The 20,389-nt window shown below is 43.8% G+C and overlaps 3 protein-coding genes and 1 long non-coding RNA gene across 8 annotated transcripts in view; 3 read left to right on the top strand and 1 right to left on the bottom strand.

The window, feature by feature from the left end:
- The window catches only part of dpysl5b (dihydropyrimidinase like 5b), a 20,622-nt gene extending 19,965 nt beyond the window's left edge, over window positions 1-657 (top strand). For both annotated transcript variants that reach the window (XM_030345886.1, XM_030345885.1), the window contains exon 14: window positions 1-657. This exon is cut by the window's left edge and continues 1,459 nt beyond it. The gene's annotated coding sequence lies outside the window, so the exon portion shown is untranslated.
- Window positions 658-1,182: 525 nt separating this feature from the next.
- On the top strand, window positions 1,183-9,036 carry LOC115534609 (microtubule-associated protein RP/EB family member 3). 3 transcript variants are annotated; one of them, XM_030345705.1, is made up of 9 exons: window positions 1,183-1,284; window positions 2,773-2,838; window positions 3,257-3,381; window positions 3,491-3,636; window positions 5,005-5,161; window positions 5,310-5,351; window positions 6,737-6,876; window positions 7,038-7,190; window positions 7,394-9,036. In XM_030345705.1, exons 3-9 carry the CDS (start codon window positions 3,261-3,263, stop codon window positions 7,457-7,459), a joined length of 825 nt encoding a protein of 274 aa, XP_030201565.1. In that variant the 5' UTR covers window positions 1,183-1,284; window positions 2,773-2,838; window positions 3,257-3,260; the 3' UTR covers window positions 7,460-9,036. The 3 variants fall into 3 exon arrangements, with proteins under 3 accessions (XP_030201565.1, XP_030201567.1, XP_030201566.1); XM_030345706.1 differs by having other exon boundaries at window positions 1,184-1,284; window positions 2,773-2,899; XM_030345707.1 differs by lacking the exon at window positions 5,310-5,351.
- A 348-nt stretch (window positions 9,037-9,384) lies between these two features.
- On the top strand, window positions 9,385-20,010 carry tmem214 (transmembrane protein 214). Of its 2 annotated transcripts, none has more exons than XM_030345479.1 (17): window positions 9,385-9,675; window positions 11,478-11,677; window positions 11,961-12,111; window positions 12,376-12,510; window positions 12,608-12,690; window positions 13,005-13,110; window positions 13,882-13,963; window positions 14,085-14,186; window positions 14,332-14,473; window positions 14,614-14,705; window positions 14,836-14,884; window positions 16,123-16,230; window positions 16,806-16,923; window positions 17,163-17,259; window positions 17,498-17,666; window positions 18,145-18,296; window positions 18,566-19,703. In XM_030345479.1, exons 1-17 carry the CDS (start codon window positions 9,531-9,533, stop codon window positions 18,690-18,692), a joined length of 2,058 nt encoding a protein of 685 aa, XP_030201339.1. In that variant the 5' UTR covers window positions 9,385-9,530; the 3' UTR covers window positions 18,693-19,703. The 2 variants fall into 2 exon arrangements, with proteins under 2 accessions (XP_030201339.1, XP_030201340.1); XM_030345480.1 differs by lacking the exon at window positions 9,385-9,675 and adding an exon at window positions 9,853-9,986 and having other exon boundaries at window positions 18,566-20,010.
- Window positions 17,385-18,216, bottom strand: LOC115534478 (uncharacterized). Its single transcript, XR_003974327.1, has 2 exons — window positions 17,963-18,216; window positions 17,385-17,755 (listed from the first exon to the last, which is right to left on the bottom strand). It is a non-coding gene; the product is annotated as an uncharacterized LOC115534478 (long non-coding RNA).
- Window positions 20,011-20,389: the final 379 nt, after the last annotated feature.

The following is a 20,389-nucleotide window of genomic DNA, read 5'->3' as shown; positions in this document are numbered from 1 at the left end:
TAAACGCAGAATGGCATTGATCAACATCTAAATAAAACCAAGCCAAGCGTTATTGCACCTAGAGACGAAGAGGGGGGGGGGGGGCAGTGTTGGTTCCAGGAGACAGTAGGACTGAGCTGCACGGACACAGAGAGGTCAAGCACCAAGGACCATTGCTATTGGTCACCACTGATGACGATGTCGCTAATTCCTGCCTAACCAGTACTATGTTCATACATGATCCTGTTTCCTTATCTGTGCACCATATACTGAGGAATTTGTTTTTATTACTGTTATAACTGTTCTTGTTATTCGCCGAACGATTACCCGTGCCAATGTGAATCACCTGTGCCATAAGTCCATGCATGACGATGCACCTCCCAACCGAAAAACACGAGATCCGATCTCGGCCCGGACTCTGCAAGTTCCGTCTATGGTGCTGTTTTTATTTTTTATTTGAATGATTACTTACGATGGCGTTCTGTTGTTTGGTTGTTGTTTTTTGAATCGTTGGATGGTGAAGGTGTTTTGTCGAGGGCACTGAGACTGGTGGTCGGTGACTGTGTGTGTTTGTAGATTCTTGTTGTGTTGGACAGTGAACCTGTTGAATCTGTATGTGGCTGCTTGTTTCTTGCAACAAGAAGAAGAGTAAAAGATAAAAAAAGTTGGAAAAAATTACATGGAATGGTCTGTTTCTTTTGTTTGTCTTTTCAAAATGCCACACCTTGATGCCTTGAGCAAGTTTTTATCTTGTACTTGTATTAATTATGAATTATTAGTTATAATACGATAATGCAATAATATAATAATAATTAGCATAATAAGCATTATTAATATATGAAAAATAATCATAATAAGATTGTGTGTGTGTGTGTGTGTGTGTGTGTGTGTGTGTGTGTGTGTGTGTGTGTGTGTGTGTGTGTGTGTGTGTGTTTGTGCGTGTGTGCGTGTGTGTGTGTGTGTGTGTGTGTTGTGCGTGTGTGTGTAATGTGGGATTTGTGCGCACAAAATCATATGACAACAATAAATAACAAGAGTAACAACGTATAATAAAACTGCATTTAAATAATTTTCCGTAGTCTTTTATCTGGAGGGACTGAAAGGGAGAGCGATCAGAACCAGCGTATAGGTCAGCTTCAGGTGGCGTTTACAACCAACGTCCAAACCGTGGAACTGCATTGAGCATGCGCAAACCCGTTTGTGGGCGCTGGACAAAGTCTCGCGCAATTTGCTGAGCCCAACTGTAAAGCTCTCTAGCAACGGTGTAGCTTATCACCGCAAACAACGGGACGTCGTCACACCTCAGTGAGTAACACCGCCTATCAAAATAGTTAGAAATGTCTCTCTCTGCTTTAAAACGACAGCCCTACGATCTCCTATTTTTTTTTTAAAATACATATTAAGATAAATACCACATCATGTGGATGACAACGCAGTCGTTATTTGAGTGGGGTTGTGCGTGTGTGTTGTCGACAGGCCTCCAGAGGGGGGTAACGTTAGACTAGACACCATGGGGCTTCAATGGTAACGGCTTATGTGGGGAAATGGGGAGAGACCGTTGCCGTTCACTCGCAAGACCTGCTCTTTTCTGCGATAAACGGCAGTGCTGCTCCCTCTCCCCCGCCATAGGTCTATGGCTCGGTGTGACGGTGGTCTGCGCTAGCTGGTGTTAGCTAGGTAGCGGCTAGCCCAGTCCATGGCAGCTCTGGAGGCATGTGTCAGTGCTGTCACAACCCCCCGGCCGACCCGAGCGGTGGGCCATATGGCTGATCACAGGCAGGGTGGTTTGATGGATACAGTAGAGGATGTGCAGCTGAACGATATGGCGTTTAAAATGAATCGCTGTGCAGTCTGAGGATTTTTTTTTAATCAAATCTACGTCATTTTATTTTATTTCACTTATATTTTCATAATGCTGTGAATTAAACAGTGAGCTTTGGGGCAAACCAAACCCTCTTATTATGTTGTGTGTTTAAGGACAACAAGCAAGCTTTTAAAGGAACTGAACTGTGTTGATGGGATCCGAATTTTGCAACCTCACTACATCACTGCACTGTGGAAAGGGTCCCTATACATTGTAACTTATTGTGCTGGTAATGCATAGTCAGTAAGTAGGTAAATAAGTCATGATTTCTGTGATGATTTTGTGTATGAGAAAATCAACAAATGAATATATTAATAAATGTATGCCTACATTTACCGGTATACATGTTTTTAGACTAGGGCTTGTACATCAGAATGCAGCATGGGATTTTTTTTTTCTGCAAGCAACACTCTGACAGACTTGCCAACAACTACAGCCGCATTGGACAATTAATTACCTGCTGGTGTTAGCATACATCTTTTTATAGAACAACGTTACTGGACTCTCCATCGGATTGGGCCGTTTTAACCTATCCCAGGCATTCAGTAGGATACAATTACAGCCTTTTCAGGTGTGGTGTATATTACCAACGACATGAATTGTCTGTATGAACTCGTTAGCTTCTCAGGCGGCCTTGTAGAGTACAATTAGTTACAACACACTGAACCTAAGGGAAGGGATTAGCCTAGATATAGCGTAATGAGCTGGCAAGAGGAGCATCCTGACTGGCATTAACTCCCGCCCCAATAACCGTCAATCATAGCCTTCTGAAGTACGTCTTAGCAAGATACTCAATCATGAATGGCATGCAGCTAATTGGCCTTATACTAATTGGTGTTGGGGTCCAGAATTAATGCGTGATTATGAAAGCTGTTTATCCTGATTTACTGTAGTAGAATATACCATAATCTGTTGGTTTGTGTCTTTAGGTCTCTGTATCAGGTGGACCAGCAAAGATCGGCTCTTGACCGATTTCTCCTACGATTACTTCGCAGGTGATACAAGAATGATTTAGTTATAACCAAACATTCCAAACAAATGTCTGTGTTATAAATTGTGAGTGGATTTCTGTTTTGGTTAGATAAGCAAATAGTGAAAACATTTTAATAATAATGTTGAAATGTAAGTAATTAAACATTAATTACAGGTTCAACAATGCTTTTAGCTCTCTTTATAAGGCCCAAATTAATATGAGTGCATTCTGAATTCAGCAAATGGAGAGTCAGCTTTACAAATTGAGAGGAGGGGCTGGCAATTATGTTACGTGATGACATTGAACACATACTGAATTTGGGTTACTTACAATATATCTTTGTTAATTTAGTAATCTAGACCAAATATCATTATCATTATTATTATCCTAATTGTGGTTATTATTATTAATATATTGTTCCCATTTGTCTGACCATGCAGGAGTATGGCAGTGAATGTCCACTCGACTTCTATGACGATAGAAAACATGAGTCGCCATGATATGCTGGCCTGGGTCAATGATTCTCTTCAACTCACTTATACCAAAATTGAACAGCTAGGTTCAGGTAAACTACACACTTCATCCTATTCAATACCGAGCTACGATGATGTTATCAAATCTAGATATATTATGTTGGTGTTATCCGTTTTTTTTATTAATTGTATTTTCTGCAGGTGCTGCGTATTGCCAGTTTATGGATATTCTGTTTCCTGGGTGCCTGTTGTTAAAAAAAATCAAGTTCAACGCTCGGCTGGAACATGAGTCCATCCAAAACTTCAAGGTCTTGCAGGCTGCATTCAAGAGAATGAATGTGGATAAGGTGTGTATGTTCGCACACACCCAAACAGTAGCCTTTTAAGCCGTTTACCTGATAGCCTCATTTTTTGTATCCCTTTATTTTACACAAAATGTAGTAGTGAGGTAGCCTGGTTTTGCCCGCCCGCGTACTTCCGATAAATGTTCATTTCCCTTCAGTACTACGTCTGGGTTTGCGATATATTCGCGGGTTTTCTACGGCCAAATTTTGTCGGTCCAATCAGTGAACAGAGAGAGTGGCTGAGAACATTGACGTTGAGGTCGTGCGCTAATTTGAGTTCTAGTCAAACGTTAGCCATTGGTTATTGTTGATCCAGAGTAGCACTGGGCTGATCCAATAGTTTTAAACTCCAACAGACACCCGCCTTCAAGTGAGGTGTAATGTTTGTCAATTGAGAGAGTCCAGACTCACTGTGCAAATGAAATGAAGTGCGAGAGTCTGGTAGGACCAGGCTAGTAGTGAAGTATAAAATAACAAAAAAACGAAAGAAAATTAAGTCAGTCAACTTTAATTTAAGTAAGAAATAATTATCTTACTAACTACCCTAACCCTTACCTAAAATTAGACCCTGATCTAATGCTAAGGTAGCAAGTTTACATTACTTAAGCTTACATGACTTGCGACAATTTAATTAGAACGAAACTACATACCAGGAATAAACTTCAGCGAATTTAACATGAATAAAAAGTTAATCCATTACATTGTCTGTGAACATAAATTCTGCCTGAGTCACGTCAGATAGACTTTGATCAGCAATATTGCTGAAGAGATTAACTCCCCAGCTGACAACAAATCCCATGCTATTTCACAACGTCATTAAAATGTCTTTTGTTATTGTTTTGATTGAGGGACCCCTAGTGGCAGAAATAACATACATACATGTACATACATTAAAGATTATAAAATGGTTGTTAAATGACCTGCCAGCTACAATCCCTGATTCATTATGTGTATATATGCTTATTAATTATTAAGCTGTACATTCCTCAGATTTTCGTGAACGATCTGTTCCAAGAGATTAATGGTTAACCAAAGACCTTCTAGTGATCACAAGCCCTAACCCCCGAGGCGATCGCTGTCATGCAGTTCCACATCACTGCTGTTCTTTCATTTTTTCAAGTGTGGCAAAATAGTTCTGCAATTGTACCCCATTGAGGGACACAGATGCTGGTATTGGCCACCCCTCTGATTCCAGGTTCAATTGGGTTATCAGAGAGCACCAGCACAATCAAATACAAGATGAAAACAATCACATTATTGATATTCATACATGCATGAAAAGGGAAATTGTTAGACCGCAATGCTTGGTGAGAGACTCAAAAACCTCTAAATGTGTCTTGAACCATGCTCCTGATCCTCATATACCACCAGATCATCCCTGTGGAGAGGCTTGTGAAGGGCAAGTTCCAGGACAACTTTGAATTTGTCCAGTGGTTCAAGAAGTTCTTTGACGCAAACTACGATGGCAAGGACTACGACCCCCTGCAGATTCGGCAGGGCCATGATGCCACGCCCCCACCCAATCAAGGTTGGTGCAATGCCTGGCATGCTGGATGTTATTTTTTTTTATATACTCCCATTGTGACGGGAAAAAACCCATTCCACCGCTCTCTCATTTCAAAATGCAACCATGTTTACCCGTGCTCCTAACTCCCCCACCCTTCTCCTAACCCCAGGCGACATCTTTTCCCAAAAACCCAAACGAACCACTCGGACAGGTAGCTGTTCACTGTGTGTGTGTGTGTGTGTGTGTGGGTGTGGGTGTGTTTGTGTGCGTGTGCGTGTGCGTGGGGGGGTGGTGTTGGTCAAATCTTTTCTCACCGTCTTGCTCTCTTTCTCACCCTGATCCCTGTTTTGCATGCCAACCCTTTACATATGCAATACGCAATAATTCCAATCATATATACTTCATGTGCCGGTAATTACGGGCATATGATGTATATGTGAGTGGGAGCTGGTATCGAAATGCCTGCAAATCTATTCCGGCAATTTCCCTGCAACAAATAAAAATGTCTACCCTTCACAAAATGCTTTCCAAAAAGTGAATTTAACAATTGATTTAATTGAAATGATTGAGCTTAATGTGAATTATTAATATAAAAACAGTCTAAAATAATTAGGTTGTACACCTCCTCTTATCACACCTCCTCTTATCACCTTAAGATGCCATTGTGCCGTGACTGAATATGTAAACACAAATGATTGTCTTTGCACGGAAAACCAATGCACGAGGACGCATACAGATAAGGTCTGGGGCTTGGGGATCGGATCACAATCAACAATCTGATCCATAACTGACCACTCAATTAAAACCATGTCTCGTGCTCTGAATGAAAATGCAATGAAAGAAAATAGCCATAACGCAGACTAGCATGTAATCATGAGTAGCGTTGAGCGCTCTTCTCCAAACCATAGTAAAGTTTGCTTCATATTCGTGATTGAATTCACATAGCCATTGACATTCTGTGTGAAAATAGTCAAATTAATGTTTCATTAAACTAACTTAACCTTGACCCATCCGCTATTGTTCTTCTTGACACATACTATGCTTTCAAGTTTCAGGTCTGGGCGAATGACTATTATATTATTTTTAGCTATCGACTTGAAATAACATCCAGTTAGTGACCACTGATTTCGTCCATACTGTAAGAACATTTGATAAGAATCAATAGTCTTACTTGATAATGTTTTTCCCCCACCTCCAGAGATGGGCTAATGTGATTTTTGACTTGGCTTGGTTTTGATTGCAATAAAATGTTTTTGAAAATCAGAAAAACAGATTTAATGTGGCAGTGAACCCATAATCTAATTTGGATCTTCAACTTACTCATTCTTTCATCTTGTCATGATTGCCAAAAATAAAAGCCAAATGTTGGCGTAACACCTCCCCCTACCTTTCTAGAATATATATATAGTTTTTCATAGTGTTTGGTTGATAACAGGGGGTTCACTTGCACATTAAAGAAATGGGAGTAGACTGATTAAAAGAGAATGCTGGCTTCCATATGCCAGCATGAAAGCACAGGCAAAAATAACTCCGGAAGTATTCCGATCACAGAAGACTTGACCATCAGATAACTGTGTGTGTGAACGTTTCCCCCAGGCCCAATGAGAACGTCTCCCCCGGTGCCCAAGACAGTCCCGCCCCCCCAGAGGCAGATCAACGCGATGCCCGCTCCTCGCAGGAGCGCCCATTCGGTCCGCAACGGAGGGGAAGCAGAGCTGGTGGAGCTCAACCAGCAGGTACCGTGCTTCCGCCGTGTCCTTTTCATGCGAGTTAAACTGAAAGGAAGACCCGACGTATCATCCCAACAGCCCTCCTCAAAAGGCTTTCTTCTGTTGTACTCCCTGCACCTTGGTTCCTGGTGTGCGTCTGCTGTCTTGCTCCCTGTCGGCCATGGTAGCTGCTGGACCTGAAGGTGACGGTAGACGGCCTGGAGAAGGAGAGGGACTTCTACTTTGGCAAGCTGCGGGATATTGAGCTCATCTGCCAGGAGAACGACAGCGAAAACAGCTCCACCCTCAGCAAGATTATGGATGTACTCTACGCCACAGAGGTAAAACGAACACCCAAAACATCAAGAATCTGTGTCTCGGATGGACAATGTACCTTCCAAACAACCAACTGTAATTGTGAATTATTTATGAATCACTGTTGTCATGCTCAGTTCAAGTTTGCTATACCATCTGTGAGATGGCTCCCTTGTTGATATGCGGTAGGTTGACCCCAGCTTGTCTTTCCTTACACCCACTTCTTCAGGACGGCTTTGCTCCGCCGGAGGACGAGGAGAATGAGGGTGCACAAGGAGACAACGAGGACTTCTGAACGCACCCACATCAGCAGCCCGTTTGCATCCCGAGTCAGACCCCCCCATCATCCGACCCACGCTCATGACTATCATAACACCCCTCCCAGCCCGCTCTTGTTTCTATTTTAAGGCCTCATCTCCCTCCTCCTTCAGTCTATGATCGCTCTTTGATACTCTCTACACTCCCGACAGTTGTCCATAAGCACTGCATTCTGACTCGCTGAAAAACACTAAATCTAGACCCGTCTCTAGGATAAAAGGGGACTTGGTGACTTTGGCGGCCTGTTTTCAGGCGAACCTCACATGCTCTATGTCCATGTCGAGGGTAGGACTGCTCGCACTGCTAGTTTAGCCTCCAGTGGGGGTGCTACACTACAGTGCATGCTGGCCTGCTTTTGTCTCTTTATTTAGGTCGATGTCGCTGAGCTTACAGGGTCCTGGCATTGGTAACACGTTTCCAGCAGTGCTTTCTATTCACCAACGTGTCACTTGCCTCCACCAGATACTGTAATTCACACATTGGAGCTGATTCTCTATATTTTTGGTCACCCGTTGGTTATACGATTATTACCATCACCATACAAGGGATGTTTTTTCTGGAAGGTGGCCCAGCACTGGTGGTCCCGCTACTACAACCTGCACTCGTAACATATCACTTGACACTATTTTACACACGTTCATATCGTAAAGAAATTCTGGCAAAGGTAAAGAGTCGACACTGAGTGATGATTATCCAAGCACCATGATTATCTTTAAATTAACTATTATTATTATTTATTGAGCCCTCCTGGATAATGATTAATTGATTTTTATTTATATTTATATGAAGAAGAAGGAAAAACATATTTATGTTTTTATTTATTCATGATGTTTTTGTAAACTGCCCTTAACAGTTTCCTTTTCGGAAAAAAACAGTATAAGTACTGACATGTAAATGTGGTTCTGGAGAGAGACATGGTGTTGCACAAACTGTAGCAGAGCAGAAAAAGGCGGTCCAGGATGTCAACATTAAGTGACTGGCTGACTGCTGCCACAGGAATACACAAAAAAAACGCTATTTTATATTTTTTAGATTGATTTTGAATCTGCATTTTGTTTGATTTTCATTGAATGGCATAAAGGCTATGTCTGATACATCTTATGTGAAGCATATTTTTTTAGAGGCAACCAGATCTGTCGAGCTTTGTACCAATATGAATTGTTTTTTGAAAACATGGCATTAAATAATTGTTACTACTTATACAGTACTAATGTTTGATGATGCTATTTATGTTGAACGATTTTAGCTGCTATCTCTTTTTGGTTGCGGTATTGATTTTTGGGGTTGAGTTTTGATACGTTGATCTGCGTTAAACCACATTGGCTGCCTGTAACTTAGTTGGTGTGGTTTGTTCTGATTGACAGCCAGACTGAGTCTTCTGGTTGATTGACATGATTCGGGCCAGTTGAGAGAACAGAACAACATCCTTCCCTCACTCACTAAGTCTCTTTTGCTGTTTGTTACCATGATAGCCATGTGATCAACTTGCATCATTTGTATTTATTGGAGAAATACAATAAAAGTCTGAGGTTCCCAATCAATAGGACCAAAGGATGTGGTGTCTCTTTTTCGATTGAAACAATGCAGATATTACATTGCAAACACTATCAGCCATACTTGCTTGTATGATTTGTTCCTTATGATTAAAGCCAATATAACAGGCTCTATTTGGCCTAATTATATCTGGAATACGTGACTCAATTCAACAGCCAATACAAGAAGTGGCCAACATTTAAACATCTAGCGCCTCATTAAAAACAAATCAGATCACATCTTTGGTTTCATCTAATGACGAATTGAGGTCAATACATTGCTTTGAAGACTTGTTAAACAACTAACGAGTATTGTAACCACGTCAATTATTGCAACTACAGGCCCCTTCTAGACGGGGTTCACGATCAGTTTGACGTCATGTCGACAAGGAGACGTGGCAGGGGAGCGATTTAAATCGTCCACCCAATGCCCGAACGCCCATTATTTCTCACTAGGTAGAAAGAGACAGGAAGCCACGGAGGAATCCCTCACGAACACCCCGTTGACCCAGAACCATGGCTTCGAATAATGGCACAGTTGGAAAGTGGGAAGTGGTGAAGAAAGGAAAGAAAAACCCAAATTCGGGAGGAAAACCGGGTGATAAAAAATCCGGCGGTGGGGAGAGGAAAGTGTTGACCGAATCTAACCTATTCACTCGACGTAAGTGTACACGGCCCACCAGACAGTTAATTTGTGACCCACATAACCCGTTCTTAGCGACATATTGTTGTTCGGACTACCGAGGGACGGGCAAAGCTCGTTTAACACAACTGAACCGACGGTCGTTGTTCAGCATGCGAGCCTTCCTTATTGTAACAGAAAAGCGACAGCCTAACTGTCAAGCTGACTATCCTAGCTTAGCACACTAGCGTAGCGCTCTTGAATGAGCTCTGCTAGTTGTCCGACGTGCCTGTCTTCGCCTAGCCGAGCTTTTCATCCACAACCTTAAAGATCGGAATCCTATGACATTGGTAATAAGCCGTTAATACAAATATATCATCACGGGTAACGCTTATGGTCGGTATATTGTTGTGGTTAGCTATTGTTCAGCAACTATCTGTCGGTCTGTCCAAGCCTCGTCAGATGTAACCGATACAACGTCATCGCGGCGAGTAATTGGCTACATTTCGGGAATCATGCTAACATACTTGTAACGAAATGGTATATCCCTTTCTCTGCTATGTCTTAGTTTTTTTTTTAAATAATAATTTGTATGTATGTTAATATGTGTGTTTTTTATATAAGTTACGCCCAGTGGTGCCTTTGCAACTCTAATGGCTGTTGATCCATTTTATGGCAGCTGTCACCGGTGCTGAGTCTGCGTTTTGATATCATGATAATCCCCAGAAAATGAATGTTGGTTAGCCGTTCATCCTCAACAGATGCTAAATATAAAGCTAGGTAGCATGCCTAATGTATGACTATGAGCTAACTGGGATGTCTTACTTTTACTAAATTCTTGTATTTACTTATCTATTTTGGAAGGTCAGTATGTAAAAGCACACATTTGTATACCATGTCCGAAATTGTTCTTTAATGGCCTCAATGCGATAACATCAACGTCATCAAAGGGAGGGTATTGTAGAGAGGATGAACATGCATGCATTTCCAATCTGCATTGAAAGTTATGCAAACCTCAACCTTACCACGTGTAAAGATAGCATCGTCACTTTTGATATGGATCACGACACCAGACTGCTTGTTGTTTGCTCGCTTCTGTTATCAGTGATTACGCAAGGACAAAGTCTATCTGAATTTAAAAATAGTAACAGTCAGTGTCAGTGCCGTCAGTATGTAAAATGCTGCAGAAAAGGAAAATGTATGAGAACGCCTAAATACTTTATGTTTTTTATGTAAATACTCAATGTAAATTTGGGCTTCCCACTGGTTTGTAGTGTGCATTCCTTTGCATCCACCCTTGCACGGCCCATCAGCCTGACTGATAAGGTCAGAACATATTACCTAAAAAAATATTAAAAACATGCTGACTGCAGTTTACAAAACAATAATCACGCAGGGTGAATACTCATTTTATCATCTGGTTTATTGTGAATTATATCTTCTCTGAGGCACCAGTACTATAGTTTCACATTCACATACTCCACTGTATGGCAACAACACTGTAGAATTATCCTTAAGCAACTGGTTGCACCTGTCAGTGTGCAGGAGCAGGTGTACGCGACCACTGTGAGGTTGTTCACATTATAAATAGAGTCGAATCTGCTTCAGAAGCTCAAACTCCTGCAGGCTTTCCCATGTTTTGGCAGTTCTTAAAATGCTACTGTTGCTTAACTGTAGTCCTGTGTAAATTGTATAATAGTGCTTAGGGGAGCTTGAGGGGTTGTGGGAGTTGCAGTCTGAAAGACTCATGATCAGATTATTCTTTATTCCATCAGTGCACGACTGCACTGCTCACTAGAGTCCCTAATCGACTGCTGCTTACCGTTGGCTTTACCTTTCAGCGCCCCCGATCATCTCTGAGACCCTGTACGATAACTTTGAGAAGATGGCCAAGAAACAGAACAAGGAACAGATGCCTCCGGCGACCGCAGAGTCCCAGAACAAGAAGCCTCCCATGGGCAAGCCCAGCAAGAAGGCCAGTCCGCTGAACAGCCCCCAGCCGACCTCTGCCCACAAGAACCTGGAGGCCGCCTTCAAAACGGTGAGTCATGCATTATTGGCGGGATTACTAAGGGCTGGAATTCTCCATAAAACGGATCTAAAATGATCTTTTGCAGAATCCTTGCTCTAAACATAGATGTTGGTTATTTATTTGTACCCAGCCAGAGGGGCCGCACTGCCTCATGAAGTATCACATGCCTCATCGAAGTTCTGCTTCTGCATAATGGCCATCCTGTTTCAGTGCTCATTGTTGACCTTTGTTCACTCAGCTCATCCTCTTATTTGCTCTGGGCCCTTCTTGCTGTCCGTCTCTGCTCCATTAGCTGGATGTCTCGGAGCTGAAACAGCAGCTGGGTCGCAGCCAGGCTCTCTTCCCAGAAAGCCCCTCGGTGTGGGTCAAGGACCTGGCCGGATACCTCAACCACAAGCTGAATGTGCCCGAGAGCGAGCCCACCCTCAGCAACTATGCCCATGGTCAGTCTCCCCAAAGTCGTCTTGGGGGAACCTTTTTTTAGATTAAGGTTTAATAACAGAAACCTTTCCATATCCTGGCATCTTAGTACATCATATTACCATCCCAGTTAGAAACATTGTACATTTGGGTTTTTCTCGTACTCAAATAGGTTGAAGTTTTGCCTTGGGTGATTTCTTTTGTAATGCTAATTTACTCTATGTTCCTTTTTCGATTTTGTTTGCTTCCACAAACATTGTTCACTATTCCTATGTTTGTGTTTGCAGACTACCCCTACTGCCTCGCTGGAAAGGAGCTGAAGAGTGTGATGAAGGGGCTCATCGGCCGCTGCAGCGACGACCTGCCAGACTTCTTTGACCACTGTGTTTCCACCATGCTCAGGGAGCTAGACAGACAACCAGGTAGAGACTGATGCTCACCTGCAGTCTTATGTGTCTAGTGCTCTAGCGGTCAATCTCACAATGTTTCTCCCATGGGGTTTTCTTCACCTTCTCCCAGATGAGCCTTTGCATGGGTACAGAGTCTGCATCCAGGCAATCCTACAGGACAAGCCAAGAATAGCCACCCAAAGCCTGCCAGAGGTGCGTGTTTTATGTTGTTTGTGTGTGTGAATGTGTTGCTTGACTTAATTCTGTCTGGCGCTCTACCCTTGATCTGCCCCTTGTCCTTATCCCCGTCTACAACCATTCATATAACCTCCGTTTCATGGTCAAGTTCCTGGGTAGAGCCTGTAATCACAGTGCACTTCTCAAGGGCTGCCCGGGGGGTCTGTGTTCCGACGGGATTGTGTAATTGTGCCTGCCGTCAGCCCACACACCATAATTTTCCTTTTGTATTTCAAATGTATGATTATCCTCACGTAACCACGAGAGCCCTTTTCCTCCCCCTCCCTCAGTACCTGGAGCTGCTCCGGTCGGTACAGAACCGCCCGGCCAAGTGTCTGACCATCATGTGGGCTCTGGGCCAGGCGGGCTTCTATGACCTCAGCCAGGGATTGCGAGGTGACTTTCCCCCCCCCCCCCCCCCCCCCATCCCCCTTATACAGCTGCGAGTGACTAAAGCATGAGACACAAAAGCTTTGCAACATACAAGTGTGGATAGATTAAATGCAGACAATTCCTATGCAGGACAATCCTTATTATTGATCCAGTTTGGTGTCACACTGGCTTGCTCTGGGTTGGGTTATGGGTTAAAGAGGCCAGATGGACTCCAGCCATCTGCAAGCTGCAATCAGAGACTCCGCTACTGGAAGGGGAAATAAATAGAATTATGCTGGCTTTCAGGGTCTCAATACAGTCTTTAGCAAGCCTCCAGCGGGGAGGTGTGTGAATTGTGGTCGCTGATGATTGTTTGATTAGAGGAAATGGTTGCATGTGGCTGCACCGTGCCTCAGGACAGATATCCTGTGTGCACATTGGCACGAGGACGTTCATGTGGCGGTTATTTTGATGTACCGTGTTTGTCACGCAATATTATTATATTATCACGCAATATTATAGGAAATATTATTACTCTTGTTTCGTTTTTTCTTGTGGAAGAAAATGCCTGCAGGCTATTGCAGTAGGATATTTTTATGCTTGATATGTTTTATCTTGCCCTTTTTTTATCTTAATCTCCCTTCCTTCCGTGTCTTCCTGTTCTTATCATGGGGGCGTGGGTTTTTAAGTGCTGCTTTAATAATGCATGGGCCAGTACCCGGAGGCTGTGGTGAAACGCATCCTCCTACACAGATGTCCTTCATGGTGATAATAACCATGTTATTTGTGTTTCAGTGTGGCTGGGCATTATGCTCCCTGTGCTCGGAGTCAAGTCGCTCTCCTCCTACGCCCTCGCCTATCTGCAGAGACTCCTCATGTAAGACTGTGTACTGTCTGTGTGTGTCGCCGTTAATGCATTCCTGGAAAATACAGCAGTAGTATAACTTGAGTTGATAATGTGACGTGGTTCTATTCACTGCTGTGTTTATTGTCTCCAGGCTTCATGCAAACCTCACCAAGGGATTTGGGATCATGGGCCCTAAAGAGTTCTTCCCTTTGCTGGACTTCGCCTTCATGCCCAAGAACGCCTTGTCATCGAGGTGGGTACAACACAAACCCATCGATGCAAATCTGTGGTTTGATTTGCATTGATGGCCTGAGGTGTGCGTGTCCTTTAGTTTATTTTGTGTGTTTATTTTTGTGTCCATGTTGTGTCATCATCCTACTCTTGTTGTCCTATCCCAGCCTGCAGGAGCAGCTGCGGCGCCTGTACCCACGCCTCAAGGTGCTGGCCTTCGGCGCCAAGCCAGAGAGCACGCTGCACACGTACCTGCCCTCCTTCCTGTCCAGGGCCACGCCCCACTGCCCCGACGACATGAAGAGAGAGGTAAGGGAGTCACTCACTCACTTAGTTACTTGCTAACTTACTTACTCGACACCAGAAACTGCTTCTATAGTTTTAGTGGTCACTCTGCTAACGTTGACGACAGCTAATGTCTCTCTCTTTGTCCGTCTGTCTCTCCCCAGCTGCTGAGCAGTATGACGGAGTGCTTGTGCGTGGATGTGCAGTCTCTAGGCGTGTGGAGGCAGCTGTACACCAAACACCTACCCCAGTCCAGGTGAGTCAGATTTGGGTGAATGGAGTGTATAAAAACAGGCTCACACTATGTTGGATTATGTTGAGTCGCATTTTCGTTATTGTTGAGGTATAATAACTAGTGTGGTGTTCTTCTCTCAATCCTTCTGCAGCCTTCTCTTAAACCATTTGCTGAGGTCTTGGAAGGCTTTGCCACCAAAGGTAAATTATTTTTAGTCCAAAGGAAAGCTTCTATTGTTTAGAGAAATGTGTGGTTGGTTAGGGTGTTGACTGATCCATAATGGCTTTAGTGCTCTGCCGTGTTCCAATATCCATACTATCCGTACTTACTAGCCTAACTGTACGTTCACACCAAAAGCTGCAAAAGATGCAAAATCGCCAAATAGCTCAAAACGCAACGCTGTCCAAAATATTTACAGCTCATATCACTCTTGCGTTTCCTCGCGTATGTTTACTGGGACCCACACCGACGAGAGACATCTACATTCCAATTGGCTGGAGGTCATTTATAGCTGAAACGCTACTAGCTCATTTGCATAGAGTTGAGCTGTTTTCAACTTTCATTTACAGCTTTACAGCTTTAAACCTATCGCTCAAGCGTTTTATCGCTCCAATCGCTTTATCGCTCATGTCTAATAGAAAGTGAATGGGAAGTTTACAGCTTTTGGTGTGAACGCACAGTAAGTTTGAGTACGTAGGGCGTTCCGATTCAGATCGGGGGGAAATAAGAATACTGAAAGGACCCGGATGGTGTACTCAAAACGGTCAAAGTGTGGATCGCCATACACTTTTCGTACTCAACGAAAAGTGAGTACGAAAAAAAAAAGTACGAAAAGTACGAAGCCTTTTTATAGCAACGTAGCGGAAGAGGGCGGAGCCAGGCTGAGCCAAAGTCGGCGGATTTTCCACATAGCCTGCATTAATAGTCATTTTGTAGTTTTTATAGCTTTTTATAGCAGCTAGGCGTAAAGAGTTCACCGTTCAAAGCGGGATGTTTATTGCGGGGGAGGCGGCGGCAATCGTGACCGTAATTTCCGGTTAGTGCACCACGGAGTATTCGATTTGGAACAACACTGACATCTGAAAATTAGCGCACTTAGTTGAGTGCGGATAGTGTACTTTGTTTAAGTGTACTCATGGAAGTATGGATATTGGAACACGGCACAAGACTTGGCATAAAAGCTAAATGACTAAATAGTCAAATTAAAATAAAATACTACTTCGTCAGTGATGAATGTTGTTTAAGTAAACCTCATGGTCAGTGACTACTAGAGTGTAACTACTCAGTGGTATGGTTGTGTACTGTAAGTTTACTCCATAGTCAGTGATTACTAATGTTTGAATACACTACATAGTCATGGATGATGGTTGTATAACTATACTCCATAGCCAGTGATTCCCAGTGTGTAACTATTCAGTGGTATGGTTGTGTTGCGTAGCTTCAGAGGAACCTCCAGGAGACCATCCAGTCGTTCCGGGTGACCAACGATGAGATGAGGGACACCATCGAATCCCAGGAGCTCCAGGAGTGCAACGCACTGTGTCAAGTAAGCCTGCTGGAACCAGCTCTCACTCTCTGACGGGTACTTTTAACGTACTTTTAACGCTACATATCTGTGGCCTTTGACTGATTTATAAATACAATGCAAGTATTAGCAATCAGTGTTTAATTGGGGCAAAAGGCAATGGCCGCAGAGTCAAGGGGAAGCCCTGCTGGGTTGGATCCCATCGTGTTGTCATTGATTTTAGTCTCCCTAATCAGAATTTAATCCATGTCTAAAGTCGGATGGCAGACTGTCTGGGTCCACTGGTTCAATTTCCCTTTGCTTCATGTTTGTTCTGACCATTCATGTTAGCTGGAGGCAGGGATCGCCAAGCACGTAATTGGCCAGCACAAACCTGGCCAGTGTTGAGTGTCTATGGGTTCAAATCAACACATGTAGACGGACTAATGTAGAAGTACTTATTGAATTCCTCTGCTGAAGCTTCATCCACTCGCGTAAATGAGTTGGTATTCTTTGTTAAACCAGACACCAGGTGTCTGGTGTGCAGCCCTGGCTCGGTGCCGCCATTGACCTCTGAATGCATTGGGCTGACTGGTGTGTCTCCTGCGGTGTGGCAGAACCTGCAGGTGAAGATGCGTAGTGGTGGGTTCCCCTGGTCCAGGCTGCTCATGGTGCTGTTGGTGTTCGTCGCTGGCTTCATGGCTCAGGACATCCGGTCCCACGGATCCTTCACAGGTTGGTGTCCGCCGCACTGGGAGAGTCTCCGCGGTCCTCACTGATGCCCATGTACCCTGTTCACCTAGTGGCCATGTTGGTTCCCTCTTGGTTCTAAACGCTGCCTGCAGGATATTATTTATTATATGCTGCTTATCAATGCAGCATCCCAACATAAACAATCCATCATTGCATTGACGCATATAGGCATGCACAGCACTATGAAAATGATTTTTTTTTTTGTTTTGTTTTTTTCAAAGACTCCACGACGGCGCGGTATTTACACAGCTCTGGGGTGGCTGGTGTGTCGCAGCAGGCATGGGGCAAGGTGACCGTCTATACCAAACAGGGCTTCAGGTACACACCGGATATACATATTTGATATGCATTTTCACTGTGTTAACCCAACCACAAAGATGCATTATGTCAATTATATTTATCATATATATTGATCCTATTTGAATATAATGAGCACACTGGGATCTGTCATAATGCTCAACATTTATCAACAAGTTAGGTAATATAAAACAAAAGTCCATCATCATCATCATCATCACAAAACGTAATGCATGCGTGCGTTTGGGTGTTTTATCAGCTGGCTGGAGACGAACATGCCCTTCTACTACTCTGAGAGCGTGCGTGTGCTGGGACCCCTGATGGAGCAGGGCCTGGAGAAGGCCAAGGCCGCGGCGGTCCTCATCGCCGAGAACACCAACCGCCTCGTCCTGTGGGTCGGGGAGAAGGCGCCCCTGCTGCTGGACTGGGTGAGGCCCCCTTCAGAACGCACCCTCTCGGTTCACCTTCAGCTCACCAGGTTTTTGTCAGTCGATCGCATCGATCTCTAACGTATCCGCTGAGTATCGGAAGGAAATGACGGAAAGGAAAAGGGTCAAAATCGAGGGCTGTCTGCAGAATCTTAAAGCAACGCTAAAGCGAAAAAGAATATAAATATAATTGTTAGATTAATAGGAATATGCTCAGAAGGCTTTTCTCCTTGCAGAATTATGTCTTTGCTTTTCTACTGACTGGATTCGGCATGAGAGGCGAGAGTGTCACTCACCTATCTTATCGGATTGGCTGACGAATGGCGTCCCGGCCGAATGACTGATAGTCATTGTGAAACTCAAAGGTTGAGCATCTGGATGGTCTCACAGGTCTACTCTCCTGTGGCCAGCCGATTATGCAATGTCGAGTGGCACAGAGCCAAAACGTCGTGTGTTTGTTGGTCCTCCCCCGGCGCAGGTGATCACCAACACACCAGACAGCGTGTTCCAGGCTCTGGCCTACCTGAAGGAGCTCCTGCTGCTCCTATATCACGACGTCATCCTACCTGCCCTGGCCTTCACTGCCCAGCTGCTGCAGCGCATCTGGAACGGCCTGCGGGACTCTTGCAAGTCAGTAACCCGGAATAAATCAATTCATATATACGTACCCACACACGTACACACACACGTACGTACACACACACTTACACATATTAAGCCACATAGACAGACAGACAGACCAGCTTCTAAAGCAATCACATATTTTCATAGTGCTGTGTGAGAGAGTCCCTTGCATTGTTCAGAAAACCTCCCTTGCAGTAGTGCCTCTAAACAATGGTAACAATGTGTGCCGTTTTGTTGACTTTAAGTCCTGTATTTGTGTGCGTGTCCACCCACAGCGGGGAGGTCTCGGTGTCGTGTCTACAGGGCCACGCCTTGTCCTTCACCAACTCCACCTGGCTCCTCCTCCAGCACACCACCTCCGCCATCAAGACCTGGGCCCAGGAGCTGCTGCCGCCTGCATGATGCACACACTCTGCCCTGCACACACGTACATAAACACACACAACCCCTCCCCCCCTTCACAGGCATATGAAGACAAACTACGCCTGTCATTGGGGCTGCGTTATGCGCTCCTGATCTGAGCTGGTTGAACATGGAGGACCCCACCACGTCGGGGCGGAACAGACTTTCCCTCTTTAATGACTTCTACTCTCTCCTTTTTTCTAATCCTGCATGCTATTTATAGTTGTTATTTTTTACCAGCTCTTTTCTTAATGTTTCGATGCGGAAGTCAATCCCCCCTCCTACCCACGGATTTTCTACACTTACATTTCCAGCCCGACCACACTTAACCTTGAGGCAATACATTTACACGGTGAAATTATATTTGTTCTTAGGTTAATTTCTACAAGAAGGAGAAAAAGTATTTATAGATATGGAGCGTGTGCTGTGTGATCGATCGTGTGAGAGAGAACACATTGGAAAATACCATGTCTCCGTCCATCTGAAACATTTCTGTGTATGGATCTGGAGTCAAATGGTTGAGTTTGGTCCCCTATACTTCATCTTGTATTCATCGATGGTTTTTATGTACGTGTGCCTGCGTTTGTGTGTGTGTGTGCGTGTGTATGAGATGTAAAACAACCTTCTCAACCCCCCATTGCATGGACTTCAAAGATGCAGATGATGAAATACTTTATTGAGCCAGAAGGAAGTAAGCGGCTGATTGCTGTTCACTGGACAGATGGTACGATATTCTTGTGGTTGTACGTTCATTTTCAAACCCTGTCTACCTGTCTTGAGTTGTGCTGTGACCCCTGGGCGAAGTTCAGAAAGGGTAATAGTGTACCATGTCTCTTTAACTGAACGACCTGTATTAAAATGTAGAATTAACCCTGTAGCTACTACTGCTAACTTCAATGAAACATAACGATAGTCCACACACTTCGCTCACTGGAAGCAAGGCATGAATGAGATCAGAAGAGCAGCGACTGTGAATTGTGTTGTCCAAAGTAAAGGCTGATGTTCTCTGTTTGTGTGTGTGTGTGTGTGTGTGTGTGTGTGTGTGTGTGTGTGTGTGTGTGTGTATAAACGTGTGTGTGCATGTTGACATGGGGTAATTCGTTTGCCCCATGATATCCTCATTCGAAAGTGTTAGATTATAATAACAGACTATTCTTCTACCTTGGGCTTTGGTGACATTACAATAGGTGGTGTCCTGCTGGTAAAACCGAGGGAACTAATTTCATAACGCTCACCCCGAAGTAGAAAATGGAAGATTAGAAGGACACAGCAATTTATGTTACATTTTAATGTAAATGATTTATAATAAAATATCAAACAAATGTTTGTTTGAATGCAGCGTTTTGTCACAAGGCTCTCTCGATGCTGTTAACTCATCTTAATATACTTATTTCATGTTAAGGCTAAAATCACATTTTGATATTCATGCGAAACGCCTGTAAATCCAATCCGATTTTGGCTTGTCAATAATAATTATTTTCGTCAGCCTATGAGGGTTGGAGAGTTGGTTCCGTTAATAAGGACGCTCCGTGACGCCACTACATGGCCGTCCCGAGGGGGGCAATAGGGAAAATGCGATGCAGTGTGCTAAAGGCTACTCATTCAGGTGAGAAATAACTCGATGTCCAAGTAAGTGTGCCTACAGTGGATAGCATGAGCTGCATTGATGGAAAGGTTGTCCAATGTCCATACATGCG

This window comes from Gadus morhua, chromosome 21, assembly GCF_902167405.1.
Source record: "Gadus morhua chromosome 21, gadMor3.0, whole genome shotgun sequence".
NCBI lineage: Eukaryota > Metazoa > Chordata > Actinopteri > Gadiformes > Gadidae > Gadus > Gadus morhua.
The sequence above is the reverse complement of the archived record's forward strand: the minus strand, read 5'-3'. Positions and strand labels throughout refer to the sequence as shown.

Coding starts and splice junctions, on each gene's coding strand:
- LOC115534609 (XM_030345705.1), top strand. CDS start 3,261: ATGGCAGTGAATGTCCACTCGACTTCTATGACGATAGAAAACATGAGT. Junction 5,162..5,309: donor CACGCCCCCACCCAATCAAG/GTTGGTGCAATG, acceptor TCCTAACCCCAG/GCGACATCTTTTCCCAAAAA. Junction 7,191..7,393: donor ATGTACTCTACGCCACAGAG/GTAAAACGAACA, acceptor CCACTTCTTCAG/GACGGCTTTGCTCCGCCGGA.
- tmem214 (XM_030345479.1), top strand. CDS start 9,531: ATGGCTTCGAATAATGGCACAGTTGGAAAGTGGGAAGTGGTGAAGAAA. Junction 13,111..13,881: donor CCTCAGCCAGGGATTGCGAG/GTGACTTTCCCC, acceptor TTTGTGTTTCAG/TGTGGCTGGGCATTATGCTC. Junction 16,231..16,805: donor AGTGCAACGCACTGTGTCAA/GTAAGCCTGCTG, acceptor GCGGTGTGGCAG/AACCTGCAGGTGAAGATGCG.